Source organism: Equus asinus, chromosome 2, assembly GCF_041296235.1.
Source record: "Equus asinus isolate D_3611 breed Donkey chromosome 2, EquAss-T2T_v2, whole genome shotgun sequence".
Lineage (NCBI taxonomy): Eukaryota > Metazoa > Chordata > Mammalia > Perissodactyla > Equidae > Equus > Equus asinus.
In genome coordinates this window covers 146,772,364-146,795,284 of record NC_091791.1, presented here as the reverse complement: position 1 = coordinate 146,795,284, position 22,921 = coordinate 146,772,364, and the positions used below count along the sequence as shown (strand labels likewise).

General features: G+C 36.1%; 1 protein-coding gene across 1 annotated transcript in view; it reads right to left on the bottom strand.

Annotated features, from left to right (window-relative positions):
- Positions 1 to 712: 712 nt before the first annotated feature.
- The window catches only part of TRPM7 (transient receptor potential cation channel subfamily M member 7), a 108,971-nt gene continuing 86,762 nt past the window's right edge, over positions 713 to 22,921 (bottom strand). The window contains exons 29-40 of the mRNA XM_014852440.3: positions 20,173 to 20,269; positions 17,268 to 17,338; positions 15,462 to 15,496; positions 13,253 to 13,278; positions 10,996 to 11,046; positions 10,852 to 10,917; positions 9,941 to 10,224; positions 9,729 to 9,811; positions 9,366 to 9,571; positions 6,363 to 6,414; positions 6,158 to 6,264; positions 713 to 869 (exon numbers count right to left, since the gene is read on the bottom strand). Of these exons, the coding sequence (XP_014707926.1) occupies positions 739 to 869; positions 6,158 to 6,264; positions 6,363 to 6,414; positions 9,366 to 9,571; positions 9,729 to 9,811; positions 9,941 to 10,224; positions 10,852 to 10,917; positions 10,996 to 11,046; positions 13,253 to 13,278; positions 15,462 to 15,496; positions 17,268 to 17,338; positions 20,173 to 20,269 (1,209 nt within the window). The 3' untranslated portion in view covers positions 713 to 738. The remainder of the gene's footprint in view (positions 870 to 6,157; positions 6,265 to 6,362; positions 6,415 to 9,365; positions 9,572 to 9,728; positions 9,812 to 9,940; positions 10,225 to 10,851; positions 10,918 to 10,995; positions 11,047 to 13,252; positions 13,279 to 15,461; positions 15,497 to 17,267; positions 17,339 to 20,172; positions 20,270 to 22,921) is intronic.

Below are 22,921 nucleotides of genomic sequence, written 5' to 3'. Positions count from 1 at the left end.
TTTAGTTATACCAGTCTACCATGGCTTTCTTCTACTTAGCAATGACGTGATAAAACAATGTTTTAAAAAAGATCCTAATACGTTCGCACAATTTGGGCTCTATTTAACAAAAAATCAGCTCTTTCTTTAAATATGGAGCCTAACCCTGATTCATAAAGTCTCTCTTAGAAAATAGTTTTCAGCTTGGGCTTCTCATACTCCTGTGGATCTAGAATTATAACAAGCCATCTCCTTTCCCATGGCCAACAAGCATCTAGCTGGGAATGAGTGACATCACCACTGAGCACACTAAAACACACTGAGGAAGACATCTGACTGCCACTTAACCAAAGGCTGGGTGACTTCCTCATTCTGCTAGCTCAAAGGCAGTAAACCAGCTGCCAATACAATCTGCACAGACACCTAACTTTGGTTAATGGTATTGCACCACATGAGAGGGTATCACCCTCACCAGAACAAAGTCAAATGAAATCCTCCGCTAAAAAGAGCTCTTTAAAAAGTTATAAATACTAATTTCCCTTTACCTTTAAAATTTAACAGCTGTCAGCTGTATCCTACAGGGAGTTCCTGACTGACTAGTTTAATCAGGTTCAAAGAACATTGACCTTTTAACTGTGCCAGAGTCAGCATACTCAATTTGCACATACTTTTCTATATTACCAAACAATCTCCTCCTGCAGGAAAAATGACACAGTAAGATGTTTGCGAGGCATAAGCAAAACCAATGATTCAGTTATATTATAACATTAGACGAATAGAATTAGTTGAATCTGATTCTTTGGTGGAATTTCCAGGCTGAAGAGTCAAATCTGAAGGCTCATCCTGAGGAAACAGAATTTTATCAGGTGTATAGTCATTCCTCTTCAGATCTATATATCACCCCAACAAAAAAAGAAGAAAAAGGTCAGTATTGCCTAGAAATGGAAAATTAGGAACATTTTCTAAGTGAATTTTCCTCTAAACGTGCCAGATCTATTTTCTACCAGGTTGTAACAAATTCAAGGTCACAAAATTTATACACATAGAAATGAAATAACTCATTCACCCAACAAATAATCATTACCTGCTGACCATGAGTCAATAACTCATCTAAGTGTGGAAACGTAGCAATGAACAGGTAGATAAGGTCCCTGCTCTCATGGAGCTTATATTCTTGTGCGTAAAGAAAAACAAATAGAAAAATGACAGAATTCTAAGTAGTAACAAGTGCTTCAAAGAAAACAGTGTGATGAGGACATGGTATAAGGTTGATGCTTTTAGACAGCGCTGACAGAAAAGCCACAGGAGTTAACATTTGAGTGAAGACCTGAACACTGAGATGTGACCTATCAAAGCTCTAGGAGGAGTGTTCTAGAAAAGAGGTTACCTGCAGACTCTAAGGCGGAAATGGCTTGGGCGTGTTCTAAGAACGGCAGGAAGAGGCATAGGTGGCTGGCACATAGTAAACGAGGGGAAGAGTAGTAGAACTGAGGTCTAGCAGCAGTTACCGGTCAAGGGTTGTGAAACTACAGCCTGTGGCACAATCTGGCCTGCTGCTTGTTTTGTAAACAGTTTTACTGAAACGCAGCAATGCTCATTTGTTTACAGATTGTCTAGAGCTCTTTCTGCACTACAATGGTAGAGCTGGGTAGCTGTGACGCAGGCCATGTGGCTCACAAAGCCTAAAATATTTACTACCTTGCTTTTTACAGAAAAATTTGCTGACCCCTGATTTATGGGATGCAAACTATGGTAAGGGGTACAGATCACAATGAAAACCCACTGGAAGGTATTAAGCAGTCTTAAGGGAGGAACATAATCAGATTTGTTTTAAATGACTATGCTGATTATCATCTGATGTCTTGTTAGGGGGTAATTGGCAGGAATCCAGGAAACAAAATGGTGGCAATGAAGATGACGAGAACTCGATGAATTCTAGAGGGATTTTGGAATTAGAGTAGATAGAATTTGACAGATTTGCTATGAAAGGTAAGAGAAAAAAGGAATCAGCTAGCTTTTAGGTTTTGAGCCTGAGCAACTGGGTAACCATAAATGAGATGGGGAAGCAGTTTTGTGGGTGGGGGTGGGAAATGAAAGTTAAGAGTTAGGGAATGGACATATTATAAAGATACTTTCGGGTATCCAAGTAGAAACGTAGGAAACTGAATATAGAAACAGGAGCTCAGAAAAGAAATTAAGTCTTCAGTTAAATCTGGTACTATCAGTACGTATATTGTATTTATATATATGAGATAGGATGAAATCAATAGTTGCAGAATTGGAAAACTTAATGCAGTAACATTAGATTTATATTTTAAACTAACTATAGTCATGCATATACCCTTATACTTTTATCTCCATATAAAACAGAACTGACACTCAGAATATGAACTGTTAATTTTGAGTAAAAGCCTTCATTCAATGATCCAAATACATATTTGCTACTGCATGAATAATTTTTGATAAATTTTGAATTTAAGACTATGCCAGTATGGCCTTAGAGAAAGCAAACTAATCTGTAGCTGTACTGTACACAAAAAAACCATGGAGAGAAACAATTATAATTCAAGTCCTGAAAATGTTGTTAACTAATGGTGTAACCGTGGGCAAATCATCTGAACTCTTAATTATATGTTCTATAAAATGATGCATTCGGATTAGATTGCTTTTAATTCCAAGCTGTGAAATCCTGATTATAATAATAATTCAAAAACAGATTTGCTATTAAAAATTGAATTGTACCCAAAAATTGTATCAGGGCCGCTTGTTAAATTCACCATTGTGTCCTCTAGTTCTGGCTAAAACGGACTAAAGCATTTTCTACTCTCTCTCTCCTACTGATTACAAGTAAAAACTTTTCACACAATACATACAGCAACTATCTGAGCTTCTGAAAAGTGACAGGAGAGGTACCGGGGAAGGAAATTAGAGCTTGAAGAACGACTTATATGGTGGTGTGTCTCCTGGGTTTTTTTTCCTCTCCTATTTCTAGGCTTAGACTTGAAGATGGCTTGATCTCAGAAATGTACAGTGAGCACAGACAGAAAAAGCTCCAAGACTTTCTGGCTAGAGGATCAGGAAGGAGGACCCTGTGGGATAGAGAATGTTGACTGGAATACCCTGATTTTCATTTTTCTTTTTTTGCTCCTCTGGCCCTTACCTAAGACAAGCCCTAGTCAAGAAGAGGTGCTCCTGTGGTGGAGGAAGCTGGGCAAGCACCTACAATTCCAAGAGAAACCCTTCTCTCTGACCAGAAGAACTGAGAATAGGTACCACTATGATCCAAAGAGTATTTTTTTCTCGCCACTTAGCACCAGAAATAGACCCAGTTGCAGGAAGTGTGTGACAGAGCAGGGAGGCTAAAAAAAAAAGGAGGCCCTTGGGAAGTCACAAAGTATGGAAGAAATCATGGAGAGGAGGAAAATGGAGAGAGGGACACACTAAATTTGTGTATGAAATCCCAGGCTCACCCTTAAGTGGCACTTACGTGGAAAGATATCATAGCACAGGCTCTCAGCACTAAACTATGGTGCAGACCTCCACTCAAGTCCCAGACTTGCCCCTGTTTGACACACATGTGAGACAGACCTGAGTGACACTAAAAAGGCTTTAAAAACTAAACTGACATTGGAATCACAGACACAGAAGGCAGACTGGGACTTGTGAACTGAACTTAAGTCAACTGGTTGCCTACTAACACAAACAACAAAAATCAACACCCCCTAGAGGATTTTTAACAAGACCCAGAATCTCACAGCGTTAACATTCAAAAAACTCCAGGACACATTCTAAACTTACTGGAGATACAAAGAACTAGGAAAATTCCAAAAATTCTCAGAGAAAAAGACAATCAAGAGATGCCAATCCCAAGATTACCCAGATGGTAGAAGGATCAAAAACTTTAAACCAGCTATTATAACCATACTCCATGATGTAGGGCAAACAGACTTGAAATGAATGAAAAAAGTTTTCCACAGAGAAATAACAGTATAAAAAGAACCAAAAGGAAATTCCAGGACTGAAAAATATAAGTGAAATAAAAAAATCTAGTGCATGAGCTTAAGAGCAGAAGAAACAAAGAATGAGTTATGAGTGAAATTGATAAACCAATAGAAATTATCCACTCTGAACAGCAGAGAAAAAATAATTTTTAAGGAAATAATTAGAGCCTCCAATTCCTGGGGCACAACATCAAAAGGTCTGATCTTCTTATTGTGGGATCCCCAGAAAGAGATGAAAAGAGATTTGATGCAGAACAAATATTTGAAGAACTAACAGCTAAAAACTCCCCACACTGGATAAAAGTCATAAATTTGCAACTTCAAGAAGTTAAGTACACCTGAAACAGGATAAACTCAGAGACAGCTACAAGTAGACACATCAGAATCAAACTGCTGAAAACCAAAGATAAAGAACAAATATTGGAAGAAGCGAGATTTAACCATATATCACAGATAGGGGAAGAACAATTCAAATGACCGTGGAGTTTTCATCACAAATAACAGAGGCAAGAAGACAGCAGAACATTTTTTAAGTGCTGAAAGGAAGAAGTGTCAACCTAAAATTACAGATCTAGTGAAAACATCCTTTAGGAATGAAGGCAAAACACACACATTCTTAGATAAGGAAACCTAAGAACCACCACTACAAACTAAACATAAAAATCAAATAAAGTACTGAAGCAGAAAGGGGTGGGAAAAGCCTCCAAGAAACCACACACATCAATCAGATAACAACACCCAGCAGATCTAAATGTAACCATATCAATAATTACATTAAATGTAAAGGGTCTAAAACACCAATTAAAAGATGGAAATGTTAGATTTTACAAAACAAATTAAGCCTGGGGCCCAACTATATGCTGTCTACAAGAAATTCACTTTAAATATAATTAATATACATAGGTAAAAAAATTAGGAAAAGATACCTGATGAAACCACTAACCAAAAGATAGCTGGTGTAGCTATGTTAATATCAGACAAAGGAGACTTCAGAACAAGGAAAATTACCATGACATTATATAATGATAAAAAGAATCAATTCACCTAGAAGACATAACAACTAAATGTGTATGTACCTAATACATAAAGGAAAAACTGACAGAACTGAAAGGCAAAACAGACAAATCCACAATTATACTTAGAGACCTTCTTTCTAAGTAATCAACAGAACAAGCAGACAGAAAATCAGCAAGGATATAAAAAGCCTGAACAACACTATCAAAAAGCTTTCCTCGGGGCTGGCCTCGTGGCGTAGTGGTTAAGTTCAGCGTGTTCCACTTCAGTAACCCAGGTTTGCAGGTTCAGATCCCAGGTGCAGACCTACACCACTCATCAGCCATGCTGTGGCAGCAACCCATGTACAAAGTAGAGGAAGAGTGGCACAGATGTTAGCTCAGGAAGAATCTTCTTCACAAGAAAAAAAAAAAGCGGCTCTGTGGTATAGTTATTCTCTGGAACCCTGCAGTGTGGCTCCCAATTTCAAGCTCTTAACAACTACATTATTGGTCATAATGAAAGCGACTTTAAGAAATACAGCTCGAGGGTGAGTCCCAGGCATCTGTAATTTTTAAAAAGTTCCACAGGGGATTCTGATGCACTCCAAAGAGTGCGAACCACTGGTTTGTGTTAGAATTCGCCAGTAAGTTGCAGTCCTTCAAATAGAAAGATGAAAGTTACTCTCACGGGGGAATATATGCGCAGTTCCTGTTCCTGCTTAGTGGAATACTCTTTCCCCAACTGTCTGCCAGGCTAGCTTGAAAGCCTATTCATCCTTCAGTTAGAGGCAAATCCATCAGTTCCCCAGGCAGCATTCCTTGCCCTCTAAGCTTGTGTTAAATGGCTGCTTACCTGTTCTCGTTTTCTGCTTGGTATTTATGACAGTCCTATAACTCCCTGCTAACCTTGTCAGTATTCATGATTTGCCTAAACTTCATTGGGGCAGGGACCATGTTTGCTTCACTATTATATTGTCAACATCCAGCACAATTCCTGGCATCCAGCAGACACATAATAAATATGTACTAAATAAATGAAGTTTGTGTTTTTATAAGTAATGAAAGAAAGCAGTGACCCATTTATAACCAACAATGTGGATTTCTGTCTCTGGCGTTATAAAGTATTGTAGTAACCAACTTTGCTAACAATTTATACATTATACTGATTAAGAAAATGTTTACCTGGAAGTTTAAGCTTTCTACAACAAGAATTACAGTGATGCTTTGCTCTGAAGTTTTTTATTGCATCTTCTCCTAGATTTGCTGGGCCAAAAACCATATCACAGGATCTGTGGAATTGGTAGTTAAAAAAAAAAAAGTTTACACAAATAGAAATGTAGAATTTGAATTATGAAAATATGTCAACGGAATTATTAAAACTTACTACCTCTTTTCTTCTGCTTTTATCACAGATGGATCAGTCAAATTTTCACCCACACCTTTACATGTATATATAAAAAAGACAATTTGTATTATATAATTGATATAAACATTGATATTTGCAAAATAAAGTCATGAGAGATTTTATAACATCATCAACCATTCCACAATGTTACATTATTCAATAAAGTAGTTTTTCTCTCTTGATATTTCATAACTTGACTTATGACCTCAACACTGCACTGGGAAAAAAGAGCTCCTGCAATGTGAATGAGAGTTAACGTCAGAGTCAGTAGGTAGGCATGTGGGCTCCTGATGCAATAGGGCCAAGGTCGTAAACAACTATCTCCTTATGCAAAGGTCTACACAATCTGCCCTTGTTTCACATGAAGACAATCTATAGGCCATTTAAAAAGTGCTGTGGATTTAAAAAAATCACACACTAGGGGCTGGCCCAGCAGCATGGTACTTGGGTTCCATGTGCTCCACATTGGTGGCCCAACACCACTCATCAAGCCATGACATGGTGGTGACCCACATACAGAATAGAGGAGGACTGGCACAGATGTCAGCTCAGGACCAATCTTCCTCAAGCAATAAGAGGAAGATTGGCAACAGATGTTAGCTCAGGGCCAATCTTCCTCTCCAAAAAACAAAAACAAAAAAATCCACACAGTAACACATAAATACATCTTCTTGCAAAAGATGCAGATTACACGAAGAATAAGATCATGAACGTCTTCCTTCACCTCCAGCCCCCCCCCCGAGATGTTATATGTGTGGTTAAATCTTTTCAGTCTCTCTCTATCTACTCATTCATACAAACAAAGAAAGAACACCTACTGCCATTTGAATAATCATAAATATTTAACCCATTGGAACAAAATCTAATAAAACATTACAATTTCATAATAGGAAAAACCAGAATTAAAAAATGATATGATACATCAAACTGGCAAATATGAAGAATATTCAGTACTGGAGAGATTGTGGAGCAATAGGCACTCACACACAGTGCTAAGTATGAATTCCTGCAACTTTCTGGAAAAGTAACCTGGCAGTAGCTATTTAAAATTGCACTCATCTCTTCTTACTAAGCTAACTTTGGAATATACTTTATGGAAATAAAAGGAGCAATATGTGAGTATGTTTGTTGCATCACTGTTTATAGTAGCAAAAAAACTAAAAATAGGATGAATGTCTCTCAATAGAGGATGTAAATCATGGTATACCTCCATACTACGGACTATCATGCAGCTATTAAAAGGAATAACCCAAATTTATCATTAACAACCCAGAAGATGCCCATGATATACTGTTAGGTGGAAAAAACCTCAAGTGGAACACACACACACACACACACACACACAGCATGATCCCAGTAGGAGGAAAACCACCACAACACAAAATGATTAAAAATAAGAAAAAAAGGGCCTCCTTTTATGTATTTGTCTTCACAGAGGGAAACAGTAAAGATGAAAACACTTTGTTCTTTATATATTTCCATACTGTCTCACTTGTTTGTACCAGTCATCTAAAATAATCATTTTATCATAAATCACCCAAATAATATCTGAAAAAATGCCTCCATGAACTTATTAATTATGTACAGAACATCAGAATTACTTTGTTATTGAAAATAACTGCCATCTTTTTAACTATAAAATCTGTTTGGCCTCACTTCCTATGCATGTTTGGAGATAATTAAATGATACTTATTTAAGAATATATTTTAACTAAGACCCTTTTTACTTAATTGGATGGGCCTGTCTAACAACATACATAAGAATTTTCACTATATATAAAACACTTATTTATGTAAAATGAACTACTGAGTTATTTTTACACAGATTTTCTTTCTTGAGCTAAATCAATACCAACTGTTTGCTTTTCAACAAATCTTTTATGTTTGTGAGTATCTACATAATGAAAGAAGTCATTAACTGATGAACATTCTAAACAGTTATTCTTAGTGATTTTGAAATCTAGTCTGTGCTGACATTTGAAATTAAGGCTGCTCTTTAGGGAAAAAAATTATGGAAGCTATAATGTGAAAGTATCATCCAGACAGTGCTGGCAATTTGCTCAATTGTATTTTCCTTTGACCCTGCTGCGAAACTGCACAGACATTACCCTAAGGAAATCTGCCCTCTCTCAGCCACAATTTCTTTTTCTTTCTTTTACAGCTACAACAGAGTATGTCTACAAAGATGGCTATGATCAGTTTTTCCCTCCTTGTATACACACTGCTCCACCGACCAAGTGCTGGAATCTATTCCCCACCTCTTGAGTCTGAGTTTTTGTTACTTGCCTTAACCAGTAATGTGGCGGAAGGGATCTGGGCCAGTTCTGGGCCTAACCCTAAGAGTTACGGCTTTCTCGCTGGAGGAAGCCAGCTGCCGTGTAAGAAGTCTAACTACCTGAAACTACCATGCTATGAGAAAGCCCAAGTTAGCTAGCTATGTAGAGAGATCTTTGGTGGAAAACTGAGGAATTTAGCTGTCAATGAACAGACATGAGACATTTAACTCCAGTCAACCTGTCCAAGCTCATCTCCAGTCATTTGAATCCTCTGAAGAGACAGCAGAGACGAGCCATCTCTACCTACTATGTCCCGCCCAAATTCCTGAACCAGAGAACTGTAAGCATGTAAAATGGCTGTTTCAATCCACTAAATATTTAGGTAGTTTAGTTCACGGCAAAACAAATGGTCTTTCATACTTTTAAACGACTAAGGCTACACATCTAAAAGTAGCATAAGAAATTTCATGTTTTTGCTTATTAAAACATCTGTATTACCTGAACAACAATTAAGATAGCCAGATCCCACGATTTGGGGCCCTGATGGCTACATGCCAAAGCTGTTATCAACCTATTTTTTTAATACCTTCTACTGCTCTAAGATTTTACCTATCTATAAATTAGCAGATTTCTGTATATCATTCATAACACATGAATGGGTAAGAACGTACTGTACAATTTCACTTCAGCAATATTTTAATAAATTTACCTTGTAAATCAAGGACCAGTAACTCCCCTCTTGTATATTCGTAAGTCCAGTGGCTAAAGGCTAGCATGATCTCTTCCAGTGTATTAGTTGGAATAATTTCATCACCATTATTATTGTTGTATTTTCTAAATTCTCCAGTCATACATTCTTCCACAGCAAACCACTGTCCTGCTGAATGGCAATACAGCAGGAAAACTTCAAGGAACCTTATGAAAAAGTTATAGACATTACTAGTAGTTTTGTTAATAAAATTCTAATTGATCTTTAAAATGGATAAATAAATATTTAGCATCAATAATGAAGGTGAAAAGAGAATGCTATCCACATAACACTAAAAGATCCCAGAAAAATCTAAAGATTTACCTTGGAGAATACGGTATGGATTTGGGTTTCATTTGGTTGAAGGCAAATGTGAGCTTTTGTGCTGCTCTTTGTTGTTGAATTTCCTACAGAACAGAAAAAACCAAACCCTTGTTCAACATTGAAACTAAGATTTTATTTGGTTTATCCTACTTTCAAAGTGAAAACATGAGACTCAAAGAACATTCAACTGTTATGCATTCACTAGCACTTACTCTGAGACAGAGATGCAGAACCGTATCTTCTTTATAAATACTTGACCATGTGTTAACCACTTCAGGAAGGAAAGATTTGATAATATAAAGATGCCCTGATTTGAGGATATCATGTTCTGACCAGGTACATTGTACCTTGACAGCTCTCCGTAAACCTCCTCCCATCTCCTCTTTACTTAAAAACTCTATTTTGGCACAGAGGCCTAGCTGTGACCAAGAAGACATGCTGTTATTCAGTATGTTGGGTGAACTCTCCTCCAAGCGATACACTGTGACAGGCTCACCTGCAACAGGAATGGACACATTTTAAAGTCAAATTATGACTCTTTAAAAATGACATGGCAGAATAAAACTAAAAATCAGATATCTTTGGTTAGGATTAAGTAAGGAATAAAAGATAAGATGGACCAAGTTATAGTTTTATAAAAAAAGTTTAAGGGCAACAAATGCTTAGAAATCAAGAATCTACTAATATCTCTAAATTCATGTGTATTAACAATGATAAAGTTCTATGAAAGTGTGAACATTTTAAAAAAAACTTTTAGAAAGCAATTGGACTTCTAAATTACACTTTTAGACAAGAGCTTAGAAGTATCTGTTGCACAAACCCCGTGAAGTCACTTTATCTATGCTTTCATTACTAGACAACGGATCAAGAGCTTTTCTGATTCAAACACACTACTGCTTCTGAATATGCCAGAAATAGAGAAATTCAATACTCCTGATGCTTCCTTCTTCTATTTAAACATAAGTGATTACTGTAGTAGTCAGGATAATTAAAATTTATATGAAATGGACACTTCATGTGATCCTCCTCCTTTCTGTCACCATCCATGTTCTATATTATAGCTAAAACCACATATTAATAAAGGGTTGATTTTCTCTTTCATTTCTTTACTTTTCAGATTTACCTCTTGGAGGCACAGGTGTAAATGGAATGCTCTGGGATAATCTCATCAAATTATTTCTTTCCACAGCTGCATAAAAATGAGAGAGAAATAATGAAATCTCTAAAAGCTGAAATATTACTAAATTTGTTTTTTAATACTACTGACCTGAGTAATAGTAATTTGTATCCATAACTGGCTTAAATGGAGAAGCAAGACCTAAAATGGCAAATAAACAAATGAGACCCTTTTAAAAGTACTAATGCAGCATAAATTTTTGCTCATACATGCTCATATAATCATCCTAAGTTTCCTTCATGTAAAGCTCTCTTCACAAAAACAGAAAAAACAAGGAATAAGATATGTCCATTGTGTGCTATACTATCCTATTTCATTACGCCAGATTAGTGGTAACTGCACTCAGACACCCAGAAGGGCAGAAACACTGATGCTTCACACTCCTGTCATAAACTGCATTCTTCCTGTAACTCCCACTCAAAAAAATATATATGTATCTTTTAGTTTTAGACCTATGGGGGCTGGGGCCCGTAGCCACGTAACCATTTTAATGGGTTGACCATGAGAAGATGAACTTCTGGAATGTGACACCAAAAAAGCCCCTCCTCCATCTCTAAATGTATTTGAGGATTTTACTTGTTAACTGTAGTGAGAAAGATGGAGTATAAATTGAATCTGCTATGTGTTAAGTTTCTAGAACATAAATGAAAAAGAACATTGTTTTGCAGGAAAAGGAAGTTAGTCAACAGTTTTAATACTGTGTGATAAGTATAAAATATATATAAGTGTGTGTATATATACGTATGTACACACACACACACACAGACTAGATGAGAGGAGGGGTACCAAATGCCCCCTGGTTGAAGAGCTACTCAGAGGAAAAGCCGGGGGGAAACGAGGGTAGTTTGGAAGGTAGTGGTGTGGTTAGAGCAACATTTGCAAAGGCATGGAATTGCTAAAGTGCATGTGATTCTTGAGAAACTGCAAATTGTTTAGTATGAATAGAAGAGTGGTTTTCAATACTATTTTATATATAGATCAGAATCTCCTGTGAGGTTTTTTTCAACATACACCTACCCAGATCTCACTCCAAAAAAATTATAATTGTGTAGGTATGTGTCATCATATAAGTGATTCTCTAGAAGTATTCAGATATGCAACCAAGATTGCAAATTAATGAGGAAGAGTATAGGCATGCCTTTAGGAGGTAAAGCTACAGAAACAGGAAATACCAAACAGTTAAGAGCCAAGTATGCCATGCTAAGAAAGGATACTGAATTTTATCCAATGACAATGGGAAAAACGTAAAGCAGAAGAGTGACGAGATCAGATCTTTTAGGAGAATCATTCTGGTGGCAGAACAGAAGATAAACTGGGAGCCCAAATTGGTACAACCACTTCAAAATCTATTTGGCAGTAACTACTAAATGTGAACATATGCGTACCCTACCACCTAGCAATTCCACTCCTAGGTATACACCCAACAGAAAACAAATACCTATGTTTACCAAAAGACAAGAACAAGAATGCTCATAGCAGCACTATTCATAATAGCCATACACTGGAAGCTACCGAAATGCCCATCAACTAGAATGGATAAATAAATTCAATATTTTCACACAAGGAAATACTGTACAGTAGCGAGAATGCACAAACTATCACTATAGAAAGCAATACTGATGAATCTCATGCACACATATTAACAGGATGCCAGACACAAAGAGTACACATTGTATGATTCCATTTATATATTCCACACACACACACACACACACACATAAAACTAATCTACTATGTTATTTAGGGGCAGGAAGTATAACAAGAAGAGGACACAAGGAACTGGGATATTGGCAAACTGTATTTTGTGATCAGGGTGCTGATTACACAGGAATGTTCACTTAGAATTCACTGACACGGAGGCTTATCTGCACTTTTCTGTATGCATATCACACTTCAATAAAAAATTTTAAAAATGATGAAGGTCTGAACTGAAAGCACCAGCAAGATGTACAGTGGAGGATGGATTCTAGAGATATTTAAGAGGTAAATACAACAGGACTTTGTGAATGCAAGGGCAAGGGGATGAAGAGTAACTCCCTCTCAGGTTTCACCTAGCTGACTGAGAGCACTGTTCATGAAAACAGGGAATATAAGGGAAGGAGCAGGCTGGGGAACAGAGATGAAGCGGGGTGGAAGACAGTAAATAGATTATCATTCATATGGTGAGTTCATGTGTTTGTGAAACATACATATCGAAGAGAAACTAGGTGAAGGAACAACAACTTACTACCTTGGCTTTTTCAAACATGAAGTCTGAAATTTCTAACCCAGGATAATGTGGTATTTGCTATAATAGGTCATATACGGTTCCTCATTTCTTCACACTAAATCTACAACATGGACTCACCATTTAATGTTCCTTCTTCAGATGGCCTAAAGAAACATCAAAAACTATGTTATAAAAGTTGTGCCACAATTTTCGTTTTGGCTACCACATAATTTTTATTTTATGAAGTTATTTGATTATTTAATAGAACATTACTAAAGGAATTCTGAGACTCAGATTCACTTTTTTTTTGAGGAAGATTAGCCCTGAGCTAGCACCTGCCGCCAATCCTCCTCTTTTGGCTGAGGAAGACTGGTCGTGAGCTAACATCCATGCCCATCTTCCTCTACTTATATGTGGGATGCCTGCCACAGCATGACTTGCCAAGCAGTGCCATGTCCACACCCAGGATCTGAGCCAGCGAACCCTGGGCCACCAAAACGGAATGTGTGAACTTAATCACTGTACCAACGGCCAGCCCTCAGATTCACTTTTGTTTAAACATTTGCCATTTCCCTTAGGCCAATGGCCAAATTCATACATGGGTATGTATATATCCATATGCATACACTTTATTAAAAACGCGTACCTCGAATTTATGCCTACATAAACATTATTCATAGTTTGGTGCCAAACTGAAGGTTTGGTATTAAGAGAGCAAAATATTCCATGACTTCTCTATTGTGGGGATTCATTCCAGCACTATAACAACATCTTAAAATAACTTTGCAGGATTCTAAAAATACTTCAATAGAATAGATGGGCAAAGAACTAAGAGAACAGCAAAGAGATGTCATTTTGCAAAACTCAATTTCTAATGTTGAAAAAATTTTTTTCCATTGTTGAATATATTTATTTATAACAACAAATATTGGTACCAAATGGAGGTTTTATTAATTCCACAGATTCCAGTGCAAATTAGAGAGACAGGTATAGTAGACAGGAGAGTGGCATGGGAATCAAGAAAAAAATGGGCTAGAGGCTTAGCTCTCCCATTATCCAGCTCTGTGGCCTTTCTTAGCACTAAAAGGACTAGGTCCAAAGAGGCATTCTGGAATGGAGAACCTGTGCAGTCTCCTTCTAGCTCTTACATTTAATCTGATCCTGATGTGTCTACTGATTTTCATCTTAATAATATTAACATTTTTTATACGAAGTATTTTGACCCTAGCATCCTCCTTTTGTCTGCTGCTGAAAAACAACTCTTTTCTCAGCACCCAAAGAGTGCTGACCAAATCCACCTTTCTGGCTTTTTCTATGGGTAAGTATTCTGTAAGACAATGTTCTCTTGTTAGCTGAATTAACATTAACTTCAAGGACCTATTCTGTCTTTATATCCTACAGTTTTGGTTATACGAGACATTATTCTCTGAAGAGATCTGACTATAGGTAGGTCCAAATGCCAACTAGGACCAGGATACCCAAAGAATTTGAACTGCGATTCCATGTGGCACCTGGTTTATTTTCTTGTCTATATATTCACATCTACTCCTGATGCACAGAAGGAAACGGGGGAAACACTGTAGAAAGTATAATAATTTCCCTCAAAGTGGCTTCCCTTCTCAAGTAGTCCACATCAGAGAGTAACTCTATCATGCTTCCAGTACCAAATGCGTGTCAAAACAAGATGATATTTTTCGTAAATGTCCTTTGGAATCCTAAAATACTAATTCTCAGGCTGGAAATACAGAGATTATCTTTGATTCTTATCTTTAAGTTTAATCTGTATTTAAAATTTTTACTCTCTGGGGATGATTACCTGTCAGATTGCCTTTAGTTTCTACTTTTGGTTCTGGATTACCACATCAGCTTTCTAGTGGGTCTCTCTGTATGCGGGCTTTCTAATGTATACTGTATATTACTGCTCTAATTATCCAAGTGTTTTCCAAAAGGAGATGCAAGGTTTTTTGATTAGAATCATGGGCAGAGAAGTTAAGCAAATACAAAACTAAAGTGTCAAAGTAGGTCTCTGAATAAATCTATTGAAAAGCAAGTTGGAAACAGGACTAATAAAATCATAACTGCATCATTATAAGGAAGATTTTAGTACAGTTGTAACTATAGTATGACTATAATTATAGTATAACTATACAAAATTAAAAATTTAAATCTGTACATAAACCTAATAAATGCATTCCCCTAATCTCTTCTATGTAAACATAGGAGATGCTAAAATAATCATCATCCATAGATAAAAGAGTTAAAGAAATGATGCAAATAGCAGGAAAAAAAAGCAACATTCAATAACTATGATACTTTTCAGGCTAATAACGAGAAAAAGCTTACTTACATTTCTCTCTTTGATGGTCTATCTTGTAACCAATCCTTTATAGTCAAAATCAAAAACAAAAAGTTAAAGAAAAAAATCTCTAGATGAAGCATAACTGTTTAACCCTAGTTTGTTTCCTATAGTATGTTTTAAGAATAAAGGGCTGAAAAATTAATATGAAGTCATTTTTTCATACAATTGAATTAGTAAGACAACAAATGGATAAAACTACCATAAGGCCATTCCACAAAGTGGAATAAAGAATTTCATGAGTGTTATTTCCTTTAACACAGTTATAGTCTACTCAGTTCTTTGTCTCTGATGACAATTTTGTTTTCTTAAAATATACATTTGTTTCTTTCTTTTTTTTTTTTGAGGAAGATTAGCCCTGAGCTAACTGCTGCCAATTCTCCTCTTTTTGCTCAGGAAGACTGGCCCTGAGCTAACATCGGTGCCCATCTTCCTCCAGTTTATATGCGGGACGCGGAACGTGCACACTTAACCGCTGTGCCATCGGGCCAGCCCCTACATTTGTTTCTATGACTCTAAAAATACGTGCCCATTGCCAAAACAAAAACGTATCAAAGTATAAAGAGAAAAATTAAAATCATGCAAACTGGAAACAAAGAAATTACTAATAACATTTAGGCATATTTCAGTGAAGCCTTTTTCTGTATGCATATGTACCTATGGATTTTATTCTGTAGTTTTATAATGTTATGTCTAGGTATGGATTTATTTTTACTTTCCCAGTTTGAGACTTTCTGAATTTGAATCTCCATATGTTTCATCAATTTGGAAAATTCTAAGCCATGTATTATCTCTTCAAATTCTGTCTACTCTCTCAACGCCAATTTAGGGTTATTTTCCATGTCTCTTTACCTTTAATACATTTTCCATCTAATTATAATTCTGTTACATTCTGGTCCAATTTAGTAACTCCGTTCATCTTGCCTAATCTGTTATTTTAACCCTGAGTTATTTTTTATTTCTGATTATTTTCAAATTTTCCAGTCTTTCTGAGTAGTTTCTTTTCTTTTCTTCATATTTGTAATACTCTCTTTCATAGCTTTAATAACTTGAATCATACTTATTTTATAATCTGTAACCAATAATTCTAATCTCTTATTTTATAATCTGTAACCAATAATTCTAATCTCTTAAATTATTAGCAGTCTCATACTCCTTCTGTAATTTGACTCCCATAAGTTTTATAGTTTGACACTGTGAGATCATATTCAACGGAACTTTATTTCTGGCAAAACTGGGCAGATCAATTTCAGGATAGGTCCTTCCAGAAAGGAGGAATTGTTACTGTGAAACTCTGTGTGCACTAACCCCTTTTACCCATGGAAATAGTTTTTTTAATAATACAATCTATCTTCTTACAGCAGAATGTGAGTTAATATGTTCTTGACAATCCAGGATAATTATGAGCACTCCCTCCCATACTTTGACTGTAAAGGAGCAATTTTTCTGCTTTCTCCCAAGCTATTCGCCTTGGTCGCTAGAGTCTGCTTTTAAAGAGTCTCTGTAAAATCAAATATTATCTCAAATGACTGAGAATGACTTCATATAATTAGTTTCAATTTAAACAGATATTCCTGCCTTTCTTTTGCATAAATTTTTCTTTAAAAATTTCTGACTAACCACTATAGGAAGAAACTCTTTTCTATAACTGCTACTCATGTCCTGATGTCAGTTTTCCGGGGTAAAAATTTTTTTGAAAGCTAGATAAAATCTCAAATAAAACATGATCATGTTTTAGCTCTTCTCTAATAAATACGTACTTAAAAACATGCATTTGTTTAATTGAAATGTACAAACCGGTAGTAAAGCTGCTTTGGAATCTACTTCATGAGTTTCCTCTGCAGATGGCCTTCTACTGCTACTTTCCACTTAAAGAAAATTAAAAGAAAATGAAAAATTACACAACTAAAATTTTAAAAAGTACGAGCTAACCAAACACAAAGTGTTTCTAGGCATAGTATAACTTTCATAAGATTACCTTAACCTCTCCCTAACACTGCTGAACACAAGCGTAATATGAGGCCCAGGAGTACCTTGGCAGGACATCTCAATTAGTCAATTTATTTTTGTGAAAACGCAGTAAGAAACAAAAGAGTATAAAGGAAAAAGTCTTACTCTTCCCTGTTTCCTAATTTCTTGTGTACCCTTCCAGGGATATTGTGTGTGTGTGTGTGTGTGTGTGTGTGTGTCTGTAAGTACTCCCCTCCTTTTATATATCTTGGGGCTTTTTGTTGCCTGTTTTTTTTTGTTTTTTTTTTAAGATTTTATTTTTTTCCTTTTTCTCCCCAAAGCCCCCCAGTACACAGTTGTATATTCTTCGTTGTGGGTCCTTCTACTTGTGGCATGTGGGACGCTGCCTCAGCGTGGTTTAATGAGCAGTGCCAGGTCCATGCCCAGGATTCGAACCAACGAAACACTGGGCCGCCTGCAGCGGAGTGCGCGAACTTAATCACTTGGCCACGGGGCCAGCCCCTTGTTGCTGGTTTTTTAACTTTAAGCTTGGAGATCTTTATTAGTACTCAGAGGATTTCTCTATTCTTTTTTTTTTTTAAGATTGGCACCTAAGCTGACAACTATTGCCAATCTTTTTTTTTTCCCTGCTTTTTTTCTCCCCAAATCCCCTCAGTACATAGTTGTATATTTTTTAGTTGTGGGTCCTTCTAGTTGTGGCATGTGGGACACCGCCTCAGTGTGGCCCGATGAGCAGTGGCACGTCGACACCCAGGATCCAAACTGGCGAAACCCTGGGCCGCCGAAGTGGAGTACAGGAACTTAACCACTCGGCCACAGGGCTGGTCCCTGATTTCTCTATTCTATTTTGATGCTACACTGAACTTCATACTATGGATATAGAATAATTTATTTAACTAAACTCCTACTGATGGACATTTGGTCTGATTCCAACTCTTGCTATAACAAAATGTTGAAAATGATTTTATACATACATCTGATTTCAATCTCTTGCTATAAAAACGTTGAAATTAATAATTTTCTACATACATCATTTGACAGTAATGGAAAAAAATAGAATAGTTCATCTTTCCCCTCTGATTTAAGATGCCACCTTTGTAGTATCTTGTTTATCCTAAACAAACTTTAGAATTAAGCCTACTTAAAAAAAGGCAGGGTGTCAAATAGTAAATTAACTTTGACAGAATTTACAACTTAATGATACAATAAAGGAAAACCTCAGATGAATGGTGAATGGAAATCTTAGACCAAAAGTCGTACCCCAAGCATAGAGAGCAAAAAGACCAGATTGAAGTATATGAAAGACTCTAGGCAAAACTTTTTCAAGATGATGAAACTGAAAGAATACACTATATTTCTGAGTATCTTGAAGAAATGTAGTCAAATGGCAGAGAATCTAGAGCTGATTTAGCCAAAATTATGATCTAACTATATTGGTGGAAAAGGGTAAAGGCATGTGGGAGCATGTGTGTGTGTTTTGGGAACAGAAAACGGGGGGGGGGGGGGGAGAAGAGTTCAATCTTTGCCTTCTTTAGTGGGAGATCAATGGATATTGTCTACAACTGAAATATGAGGATGCAAAGCATGCTAACTTTAGAAATAACATCCATGTTACCTGAAAATACTGAGTTTTATTTCTTCTCTCCTAATCCTTCTACCATTTACGTTTCTTCCCTTCTCTGGCTAGGATGTTAAAGAGAAATGGCAATAGCCAGAATCTTTGTCTTGTTCCCCATCTTGGGCTTTCAGTATTTCATTATAAAGTATAATATTTGTGATAACTTTTTGTAGATACCTTTTATTCAAGATTAAGGAAATTCCATTCTATTCTTAGTTTTCTAAAAGTTTTACACATGAATGGATGTTGAATTTCATCAAATGCCTTTTTTGCAGCTATTGAGACGATCATATGATTTTTCTCCTTCAATCTGTTACTATCATGATTAATTACATTTTTGAATGTTAAAACAACCTGCACTCCCGGAAGAAACCCAACTTGACACTGCTGTATATCAAGAGACTGAAAGAGGAAATGACGGTGAGGGGCACAAGGTAGTGTACTTCTTCTTAAGGAACTTTACAAAGGTCATATGAACATAATTGAAAGTTGAATAATCATAACTTTGTGTGCATATCTAACTTTGACTCATAAAAAACCATGATGTAGAAACATCCCCAGGCCATTAAATTTTTCAGTGAAAAATGAAAGGTGTACAACATGTATGCTATGCCACCTTTCCTGTAAAAGATAGAGAGAGAAAAGACTATAATGTCATATATGATTATACAAGTATGAAACTAGAGGATAAACGAAAATAGTGTTAGGCGTAGGGCTGGAGTGAGAGGGAGACAGATTTTCAAAGTGCTTGTGTGTGTGTATTTTAATTTTGAACCAAATAAATGTATTAGCTATTTTTAAATTTAAATTAGAAAAATATGTTGACTAAATGACTATACAGGTTAAAACAACAGATTCATTTGTAAAAGTTAAAATCAGCAGATTTGTAAAAAGCAAGTCTTTATATTTCATCTTTAAGGATTAAACAATTTGTAAAAAAATATTAGAATATTAGGATTGCCTTTTATTCAAGGTTACTGCAACAATGATGAACCAGAATCTTCATTTTCTGACCATTGAAACATTCATTGCTCTGGTGTGATATACATAAAACACACTTAAAGCTTAAACAAGTATGTTTGCTAATATAATTCAGGTAGTCAAAACACTTACCTTGTTCTGAATGAAGAGGAATAGAAGTTTTGTGATACTCAGTAAATCCAGCACGGGACTTCACGTGTTTCAAAGTGTTTTCAGCAGGAATATCATTCTGCATATTGTACACAGACAGAATTTTAAAACAATTTAATGAATTTCAAATCACTGTTCTAAGCAGTATGAGAGCCTCTGGATCTATACAGCTCCATACACTTTATTCTACCTGGACACCAAAAGGTATACTATGATTACAGTTATTTTCTCTAATGTCAATCCCTAAAACTACATCAAAATATCCTACTTGCTTATAATTCATAAATCCATCCAAAGGACTCCCTTTTCATAGTAACACAAGTCATAAAAATTTGGGGGGGAAAAAAGGGAAAACGTAGGGAAAATAATAAAATATTTATCAATTCTCCTAAAAAAGAAAAAGCTACTATTTTACACTAACATTGACGATTTGGAGGGTGAAGGACGGGAGGAATGATTTCTTTTGGGGGGTTTTGGTAGCCTTCTTAATGATATATATGAGCTGTTTATATAACAAAGATCTTTATGATTATTGTTTGTCAAATTTCAATTTTTTTCAAATTTGTTTTGACTTATCTATGCTTTACATTTTTTTTTAAGGATTTTATTTTTTGTTTTTCTCCCCAATGCCCCCTTGGTACATAGTTGTGTATTTTTAGTTGTGGGTCCTTCTAGTTGTGGCATGTGGGACACCGCCTCCATATGGCCAGATGACCGGTGCCACGTCCATGACCAGGATCCAAACTGGTGAAACCCTGGACTGCCGAAGCAGAGCACATGAACCCAACCATTTGGCCACGGGGCTGGCCCCTATGCTCTACATTTTCAGTTATTTAAATCTCTTTGCATCCTTCCCTTAATATTTTCTACTCTTTGTATGTTTAGGAAGCCCTCCTGACTTTACTGACTTAATATTTCTATTTTACTAAGTTTTTTTATGATTTGAACTTTTACTTTGAAATCTGGAATTCACCTGAGCTTATGAAGCAATATGAGAACACAGACTTTTCCAAATTTCTACCCAATTGTCCAATTTCTATTTACTGACAAAGCATTCCCTCTCTCATCAATTTCTAACCCAACTCTTCTTGTTAAATTCTTATTTATAGAAGGGTCTTCAAAATGTTTTACTAAATATTCATGCTTCCACTACTCTACCTGTACAATATTTTAGTAGCTAATAACTCTCTCTCACTTTCTTCCTTTTACCTATTCATTTTTCCAGATCAACTAATGAATTGTATTAAACTAATATGAGGAAGATCTGACACCTTCATGTCATTTCCTCTCTTCAACTATAAATAGGTCACACTTCTATGCAACGTTAAAATATTTCCAAACCTCTATCACCTCTCAGAACCAATGAGTTAAAAAATGTTACTATCACAATAAACTATACTTTCATTAAATAAACTCAACTATCTCAAGAAAATTAAGCCTTTCTACCTTAGATGCTCCACACTCTTTGCATTACAGCTGATTTATACAGCCAAGCTAAAGAGTGCTAACCTTTTTCCTGTAGTCACAAAGCAACAGTAATTTCCTTTCTGATTTTAGTTGTTTCTTTTGGAACCAGTTCTAGCTACTTCTTGTTTGCTTTATTTAAGAACCTTCCTTGAGACATACCCTTTGATACAATGACAATCACTTTCACAGAACAATGGTTCTATAACAGAAATTCTAGTATGGAATTAACAAGTGGGCTTCAAGTTATTTGTAAAACTCTGTACTCCTGCTTTAAGTTCATTTAATGGGTTCATTGTTAAAATGTGAAATCTGTGGAGAAACTCTGATGGCTCACCCTTTCATCCTAAACAATTTCCTATGTATTTCAAGTGCTTCACAACAGCAAAATGATGCCACCAATGTGGTGATACAATTCTTTCAACTGTCGTAACACCTTGTTAAAGACATTTTAAAAGTTGAACAACAAAAAAAGTTAGAGAATGACAGCCTAAGCCAGGGTAATTGTTACTAAGGACTGAGAGAAGCAGACATACTAAAAAAATATTTAGGAGGCAAAACCAGTTAGATTGGCTGTTGGTTGGAAGGGAAAAGTAAGAATGTAGTTTTGCCCTGGTAAACTAGAATGCTGATGTTATTAACAGAGGTAGGAAACAGAGAAGGAGAAATATGTCTGCTGAGCAGGGAGATGATGGGGAATTTGAGATTCTGACATGCTAAGTTTGACAACTCTAAGAGTTCCACCTAGTCAGCAGTTCTAACCTTTTACTGTGGTGTCATGCCAATTCTTTAGTCAGAATCACTCCAAAGATTTACCTTCCCCATACCTACCCCCAGGCTGCAGAGTTTTCCTGGCAAAAATCCAAGTGCTGATATGACTACTAAAAATTCATGCTGTTTTCAACCCCCTGGCTGAGAAATCATATTCTTGGTTTTCTCTTGAGTTCTTAACAACTCCACACAATGATTACTCTAAACCTTCTCTATCTCACGTACTCCACCCCAGTTCCCATCAGGGTTACTGGAAAAGTAAATTCCTCCCAGATTATCTTTTATCTCCTTTAATTTTTTAAAAAGATTTTGTATAGTTTATATACAATAAAACACACAGATCTTAAGTGATAAGTTCAAGACTTTTAGCATTTCTTTCCAACTCCAACTATCTGTATGACAATCCTCTCTGTCAGTCCTCCTATCTCAAAAGAAGTTACATTTTTCTCGCTAAGATCAGCATCTTTGAGTGCTTGATTTCACTCCATCTATGTCT